This window comes from Pituophis catenifer, unplaced genomic scaffold, assembly GCF_029215685.1.
Source record: "Pituophis catenifer annectens isolate HBS135680 unplaced genomic scaffold, rPitCat1.0.hap2 SCAF_15, whole genome shotgun sequence".
NCBI lineage: Eukaryota > Metazoa > Chordata > Lepidosauria > Squamata > Colubridae > Pituophis > Pituophis catenifer.
In genome coordinates, this window is record NW_027256895.1 from 8499483 (window position 1) to 8508268 (window position 8786).

General features: G+C 34.7%; 1 protein-coding gene across 1 annotated transcript; it reads left to right on the forward strand.

The window, feature by feature from the left end:
• The first annotated feature begins 208 nt into the window (after window positions 1-208).
• Window positions 209-7919, forward strand: LOC139324297 (vomeronasal type-2 receptor 26-like). The gene is made up of 3 exons (XM_070954018.1): window positions 209-370; window positions 6769-6895; window positions 7021-7919. Exons 1-3 carry the CDS (start codon window positions 209-211, stop codon window positions 7917-7919), a joined length of 1188 nt encoding a protein of 395 aa, XP_070810119.1.
• The last annotated feature ends 867 nt before the right edge of the window (window positions 7920-8786 follow it).

An 8786-nucleotide genomic window follows, 5' to 3' on the forward strand; every position in this document is an offset into this window, starting at 1 on the left:
TAAATGCTTGTTATTCATACAGAAATGGTGAGAATTGTCAACTTACATTTTCAACTGGGTTATTTAAAACATTTGCAGTGTAATCACCAAATTTCATCAACATGTCCTTGCTTTGGCCTTTGCTGTGAAGGAGATCAATGAGAACTCCCAGATCTTACCTAATATCACTCTTGGGTTCCACATCTATGACAGTTATGTAAATGCGAGGATGACCTATCGCACGACTCTGGACCTGCTTTTCAAATCCCAAGAATTTGTCCCTAACTACAAATGTGATAGCCAGAAGAATCTCATGGCTATCATTGGAGGATTGGATTTTGAATCATCGTCTTATATAGGTGAACTGACAGGTTTCTTCAAGATTCCACAAGTAAGCTGGAAATTCTATATTTTGTTCTTGTTATGGAATATATAATGAGCATGAAAGATTAGGTTTAGGTATGTGTTAAGAGGATGTGTGGCTTATGGTTTACTAATTAGCATTCTTTTCTGAAACTATAATACCAAAGACCAATGCCAAATACAGGAAATAAGTATCCAGAGTATTCCATAACTGAGGGAAATTGATATAGTACTCTTGCACCTATTGAAACAATTGTTCTCTTATACATCTCTGAAATAAATCCAAATAATTCCTTTCTATATTAATATTTAGAAGAATTCTTGGGAATATGTTCCCTGAACATATTTCAAAAAAAAAAAAAAAAAAAAAACTAGATAAAGAAAACTGTATTTGATTTAGTATTTCAACAGAATACTATTCCACTCTCTTATAGTTGACATATGGCTCATTAGCCCAAAAGGAATTTCAGACCAGTAAACTCTCTTCACTTTATTCCATGGTCCCAAAAGAGAACCATCAGTACATTGGGATTATCCAACTGCTTCATCATTTCAAGTGGACATGGATTGGGATTTTTGCTGTTGATAACAACAATGGAGAAAATTTCTTAAAGAAAATGCAGCCCTTACTCTCACAGAATGGAATATGTTCATCATTTATACAAAGGCTTTCCCAACTAGTCCATGCAGAAGACTTACCAGAACTTTATCAAACACTCTCATTTATCTCCATTAATATGATGAATAGCAAAGCCAATGCATTTCTTGTCTATGGAGAATCCTGGGCAATTATGTGGCTAAGAGCTGTCACATTTATGTTAGACCCTGAATGCAAGGAAATTGCATTGTTTAGAAAGGTGTGGATCATGACTGCACAGATTGATTTCATATTATCTGGATTTCAAGTCAATTGGGATCTCCAGATGTTCCATGGGGCTATTTCCTTCACTGTTCATTCAACAGCAGTTGCAAGTTTCAAGGAATTTCTTCAGACCATCAATCCTCTTTCAGACAGCAGAGATGGGTTTCTGCAGGATATTTGGGAACAATCATTTGATTGTTCATTTCCAAAACCAGAACTACAAGAAATGCATAGTAATCTGTGCACTGGGCAGAAGAAGCTAGAAGATCTTCCTGCACATTTGTTTGAAATAGAAATGACTGGCCACAGCTACAGTGTCTACAATGCTGTTTATGCTGTGGCTCATGCTTTGCAGGCTCTGTACACATTACATTTCAATAGAAAAAAAGCTATAATGGGTAAACAAACTGGTAATCTAGATCTCCAGGCTTGTCAGGTATTCTCTCTGCACTGGACACTTTTTTTATTTCAATGAACAGTTTGATGTAGAATTATCTTTTGAACCCACTGTGGAAAGTCTTAATGTTTTCTACATTTTAAGTATGGGAAACAACCTATAAATAAGGAAATATTTCCTGATAGTGAGAATAATTAATTAGTGGAAATGTTGCCTCCAGGGAATACATGCTACATCACTGGAGATTTATAGAATAGAATAGAATAGAATAGAATAGAATAGAATAGAATAGAATAGAATAGAATAGAATAGAATAGAATAGAATAGAATAGAATAGAATAGAATAGAATTTTTATTGGCCAAGTGTGATTGGACACGCACAGAATTTGTCTTTGTGCATATGCTCTCAGTGTACATAAAATAAAAGATAAGTTCAACAAGAATCATAAGGTACAACACTTAATATAACAGATTCAGAAAAACTAGTTTCTGTTTTCTTAATTTCCATTATTCTGATCATTGAGAAGCTACTATATAAATTACAACAGAATAAAAGATTTGGAAAGGACCTTGCTGCTCCTCCCCAAGAAGGAAACCCTATACACTTTCTGACAAATGGTTGTCCAATCTCTTTTTAAACATCTCCAGAGTGGGAGCACCCACAACATCTGGAGGTAAACCACTCATTAATTGTTCTGTCAGGAAATTTCTGCTTAGTTCTAGGTTGGTTCTCTTCTTGATTAATTTCCATCAATTTCTTCTCATCCTGCCTTCAGGTTCTTTGGAGAACATGTTGACCCTCTCTTCTTTCTGGCAGCTCCTTTGATATTGGAAGACTCTTATCATGGCACTTCTAGTCCTTCTTTTCATTGAACTAGATATTCCTACAACCATTCTTTGATATACTTCAGTGGGTTTGAGATCATATCTTCCACTTCCTTCTGAACCTTGCGGTGTAATCCATCTGGTTCTTGTAATTGAAACTTGTCTAGAGCAGATAGGTGTTCTCCTAAGATTATCTTGCTTATTTTGACTTATTTTGAGGGGGATGGGTCGGTGTAGATAGGTTGGACTGTTTTATGTAAAGACACATGCAAGAAAATAAGTTTTCTCCAATTAATGAACCAATTGTTTTCTTGATCTTTTGCTTCATTTTTACATGTTGAAAGATCCTTTTTTAAAATTATTTTTTACTTTAGTCACAAGCCTTAGTTTATTTTGAGCCTTAGCTTTCCTGACTTCATTTTTGCAGGTGCAAGCTATTTGCTGATATTCTGCCTTAGTTATTTGCCCCTCTTTCCACTTTTTATACTTGTCCTTTTTGTCTTTCAGTTTATCAGAGAGTTCTTTTTTGAACCATGCTGATGGTTTTATTTTTTTTTATTTTTCTTCTTCATTGGAATTGTGTTAGACTGGGCTTTTATAATGTCCCTTTTCAAATTTTCCAAGGCTTCTTAGGTTGTTTTCCCCTTGAGAATTCTTTTTTTTTTTATTGAAAAGACAGTGCCACGTCAGGATAACAATGCAAATAAAGCACAGCCAGAGAGAGATCAATGATAAATAACATACATGCAAATAACTTTAACTATAAGTTATTTAACTATTTAACTATTTAACAGTAATTGCAAGAATACAACCAAAAAAACCAAAACAAAAAAGAACCAAAAAAGGGAAATAAAGAAAAGTTCCACTGTTTCCATATTATATCCATAGTTTTATACATCTTTGTTGTACTAACATTCATAAACTTCCCTCTCTTGTCTCTATCTATTCGTAAAATTTATTCCATGTCCTGTAATATTTCGAGTCTTCTTTATCTTTAATTTTTAAGGTTAATCTGTCCATTTCTGCACAATCCCAAATTTTCCTAATTATGTCCTCATCTGGTGGGGTGTTCACATTTTTCCAATATTTAGCATACATAATTCTAGCTGCCATCAATAAATGTAACACTAAGTAGTTGGTTGCTTTGTCATAACTTTCTGACAATATACCTAAGAGGCACATTTCTAGTTTGAACTCAATATGTTGCTCAGTTATCATTTCTAGCCATTTATGAATTTTCTCCCAGTAACGCCTTTCTTTCTTTATTTCTTTCTTTCTTTTTATTGAAAAGTTTTATAGGAAATACAAACATTTTCTCCCCCCCCCACCCTTCCCCCCTCAACCCCTCCCTCCTCCCCACCCTCCTCCCTAGACTTCCCAGAACAAGCACAGGGTATAGCATTCACAAACATAAAGCTAAAATACACTAACAAATTATTGCATTCGTATTCTCCCTAAGTCTTTAACTCCTTATAACTCAGTTATCATTTCTAGCCATTTATGAATTTTCTCCCAGTAACTCCTTGCTTTCTTACGTGTCCACCACATGTGATAGTATGATCCTGGAGTCTGGTTGCATTTCCAACAATTGGCAGAGAAGTTCTTAAACATTTTGGCTAATCTTGCTGGCGACAACTGCCACCTGTAAAACATTTTGCAAAGGTTTTCTTTATATGCCGCGGCCATCTTCAGTTTGTTGTTTCTGTCCCAAATTTTTAACCATTTTTCTAATTCTATGTTGTATCTGAAATTCTTTGCCCAGGCAATCATTGTTTCTTTAACTATCTCTTCTTCCATTTTATAGTTCAGTAAATAATTATATATATATTTAATCAATTTTTCATCCGTCCCCATTAAAATTTTGTCCAATGCTGTTTGTTCTTTGTTTACACCCCATAATTTAACATCTTTTTCGTGCCTTGCTTTGATCTGCAAATACAGCCCCAAGATAAATCCAACCCGTTTCTGCAATTCTTGTCTGGATTTAAGATCCCCCCTTTCATCTAAAATGTCCTTGTAACATACACTTTTCCCCCGATTTATAAGATTTGGATATATTATTGCCTCCCTTGGAAAGAGCCAGATTGGTACTTCCCAATAGCGTTGTAGTTTAATTTTTTCCTAAATGTTAAGTAACACATTCCTCACATAATTCCTCTGGAAATATCATGCACCATATTTCTGCCATACCAGAGAAAAGCATGCCAGCCTAATTCTAAGTCGTGCCCTTCTAGTAATAATAGTCTTCTGTTGTTCAAGTTTACCCAATCTTTTAGCCAGGTGAGAGCTGCAGTCTGGTAATATAATTCCCAGTCTGGGAACCCAAAACCGCCATTATTCTTAGAATCCTGTAATACTTTCAATTGCAGAGTCATTTTATTTAATTCATCAAAAATTTTCTTTTCTAATTTTACTGGTATGGTTTGAAATAGAAAGAGTAGTTTTGGTAGTACGTTCATTTTCATCACTGCAATTCTCCCTATCATTGATAACTGTACATTCCTCCACCTTTTCATCCTGTTTTAATTCGTTGTATCAGCTTTGTATAGTTGTCCTCTTTGATTGCCCCACACCTAGCTGTTAAGAAAATACCAAGGTATTTAACCTTGTTTTCTATCTGTAGGTCAATTTTCTCTGTCAATTCCTTCTTCTGTTTGTTGGTGAAATTTTTAACTAATATTTTGGTTTTATCTTTATTTATTTTCATCCCTACCACCTCTCCATATTCCTCAATTTTCTTTATCAATTGAGGGCCAGTTTCTATGGGTTCTTCTAATATAAATACTAAGTCATCAGTGAAAGCTTGGAGTTTCTAATTTCCATTCCTTTTATCTCTGTATCTTCTCTTATGTTCCTTGTCAATACCTCTAAGTTTAAAATGAATAATAATGGGGAGAGGGGACAACCTTGCTTTGTTCCTTTTTGTACACTAAAGCTTTCTGTTACATCTCCATTAACCAATTCTTTTGCGTTATGTTGAGTGTAAATTTCTGTTACATTCCTGTAACTTCAACATCTTGTTTCTTTTCTCTTTGTTAGTGAAAATTACAATAAATCCAATATGACTGACCCTCTACTTCCTGTCTCTACCTTTTATCATGCTTTAGGTATCAATAGGAATTATGCAGGAAATCATTATAGCTTGTAGAATACGAGATATTTAAAATGATAATTTAGTTTTTTTTTTTTTCATTGTTTCCTCCCAAAAAATAATCAATACTTCCTCTTGGCTCATGAATTTTTCAGATTGAGAAACTGAGCTTTCTATCCTTATCAGAATTCAAGGGGAATGAATTAAAAGACGGTTCTTTTCAGAAATGGCACCTATGCTCTGGAAGAACCTTATGTTTGCCATAATCTCACATCTATCTATTGAATAATGAGTCTCAAATTTTGAAATCCGGCTAAAGGAAATTTGTCATATTTCGAAAATATCTTTATTCCATTGAAGGAAGATTAGCTATGGTCTTGGTTTCATTATTGCTTAAGAAATGAAGCTGAATCATAAATGAAGAAATTTGAGTAATCGCAATAGCTAATTTTCATTCTGCTTTAGTTCATTCTTATTTTTCCTTAAAATAATATCAAATTATTAATAGAGTGGCTATGTATAATTGTTATAATTGTTATAGGCCTGGGATGAAACTTCAATAAAACTTGAATATGGTGTACTCCTCTCCACTACATTGTATTCAACTCCCTTTCTCTTTCATTCTTTTTCAAGTAGCTCCATTCATTTCTTCGAGGCATTGCTTTTAACAATTCAGCTGGGGAGAGAGTGTTCCTGAATGAGAAAGGGGAAGCAACAGGTGGATTCGACATCACCAACTTGATCACTTTTCCAAACAGATCCTTTCAAAGAGTTAGAGTTGGAAAGATGGATCTCCAGGCTCCAAAAGGAAAAGAATTATTCATTGATAAAGATGTGATTGTCTGGAACCCAACTTTTAATCAGGTATCAAATTATTGAAGCAGCTAAGATTAATCCATTATGATCCCATATTAAACGTAGTATGTTTAGAAATCTGATTTTTGGGCCTCTTTTAAATAAACAATGGCATATTCTTTTCAAATCTTGTTGATGATCAGGCATTCCTCAGATGGACAATATGATATTACAATGTAAAAGGCATGATTGCATTTTTGGTTTGGATTTGAATCAGAAATCACTAGAGTGGGAAATTTTTCATGAGATTGCCCCTATGTGCAATTATATACATGCCCTGTTCTTCAAACAGGAGTTTTACTATATCATTACATCTTTTTAAGTTGATGAAGTTGAAAAATTGAACAAACTGTTTTATATATCTCCAACTTCAAAACCTTTTATGCTTATCACCAGGTTCCTCCACTTTCTCGATGCAATGATCCTTGTTTACCTGGATTCTGGAAGAAGGGGATTGAGGGAAATCAGTTCTGCTGCTATGACTGTGTTCCATGCCCACAAGGGAAGATTTCAGATCAAAATGGTAGGTTATGCATTCTACCATTTTTCATTAGAGTTTAATGTACTAGTTTAGGATGCAAACAATTAATGAAGTAATTTCTAATAATTGGAAAGCCTAGATGACAAATTCCTTGATTTTGCTTCCAGAAATGGATGACTGTTTTGAATGTTCAGAAGATCATTATCCAAATAAAGAAAAGAAAGGCTGTATCCTGAAACTGCTGGTCTTTCTAACCTTTGAAGAAACCTTAGGAATCGGTTTAGCTTCAGCAGCTCTTGGTTTCTTCTTCCTGACATCTTGGGTACTTGGAATTTTTATTAAGTATAGGGATACTCCTATTGTCAAAGCCAACAACAGGTTCCTCACCTACACCCTGCTTGTCTCTCTTCAGCTCTGTTTTCTCTCCTCTTTATTCTTCCTTAGCCAACCTGGGAAAATAACCTGCCTTCTCCGACAATCAATGTTTGGTGTAACTTTCTCTGTGGCCATTTCTAGTGTACTGGCCAAAACCATCACTGTAGTTGTGGCTTTCATGGCCACGAAACCAGGATCTCAGATGAGGAGATGGGTGGGGAATAGATTGGCCTTTTCAATTGTCCTCTCATGCTTTCTCTTACAAGTATGCATTTGTATTCTTTGGTTGTCAACATTTCCCCCATTCCCTGAGTTGGACATGAAATCAGAGCACCAAGAAATGATTTTACAGTGCAATGAGGGGTCATCTTTCTTCTTCTACTGTGTCTTGGGCTACATGGCTGTCTTGGCTATTGCCAGCTTTATTGTGGCTTTTCTTGCCCGTAAATTACCCGACAGCTTTAACGAAGCCAAGTTCATCACCTTCAGCATGTTGGCCTTTTGCAGTGTGTGGATCTCCTTCTTTCCAGCCTATCTGAGCACAAAAGGAAAAGCCATGGTAGCTGTGGAGGTCTTCTCCATCTTGTCCTCCGGGGCTGCACTTCTGGGATGCATATTCTTGCCAAAGTGCTACATCATTGTTTTGCTTCCTGACCTCAACCACAGGGAACAACTCACAAAGAGAAATTAGTACATCATGTGATCTTTCTGATTTAGCAGAACTTTTCAAAAAAGTAATAGAAAGACTGCTTCCTACAGGAAAATTATTTACAAGTTTAGAAACATAGACATTTTTATTTCTGTTAAATAATGATTTGTATAGGATATTTGTGATTATTAAGTTTTATTATGGTTGACCTTTCCAAAGTAAGTTCTCATGTTGCTACATTTCAACCTCAATAATACTCGTCCATGTCCAACTGTCCCCATTTATTTGTACTCATTTCTTATGTTTATATCCATGTTTATACTTATACTTGTTATCTTGTACATTTTTGACAAATAAATAATAAATAAAATAAAATAAATTTCCATCATTTTCCAAGATTCTTTAACCTAATCCTTTCCCATTTCAACACTGCTGTTGAACTTGACTTTGATAATGTAGGTTTCTTGGTTCCTGTTAAGATATTTCAGACATTGACTCAAACAATGTTCAATATTTGCAAATATATTCTTGTGGCTTTCATACTTTCAATTCCTAAAGCACTATATAAATATAGTAAATAGCTAATTACCATTTTATGAATATATATTTAACATAGTATTATAGGATATTAGGGGTTGTTTTTTTTCTTATTTGAAATGAAAATATATTGAGTTTGTAAACCCCAAACATTTAGAATGGAAGGGAAGGGAAGGGAAGGGAAGGGAAGGGAAGGGAAGGAAAGGGAAGGGAAAGAACAGAACAGAACAGAACAGAACAGAACAGAACAGAATAAAAAATTTTATTGGCTGAGCGTGATTGGACAGACAGGAATTTGTCTTTGGCGCATATGATCTCAATGTACCTAAAAATAAAATAAAATAATAAATAAATACATTCATCAAGAATCAT

Coding starts and splice junctions, on each gene's coding strand:
- LOC139324297 (XM_070954018.1), top strand. CDS start 209: ATGACCTATCGCACGACTCTGGACCTGCTTTTCAAATCCCAAGAATTT. Junction 371..6,768: donor GTTTCTTCAAGATTCCACAA/GTAAGCTGGAAA, acceptor GCTTATCACCAG/GTTCCTCCACTTTCTCGATG. Junction 6,896..7,020: donor GAAGATTTCAGATCAAAATG/GTAGGTTATGCA, acceptor TTTTGCTTCCAG/AAATGGATGACTGTTTTGAA.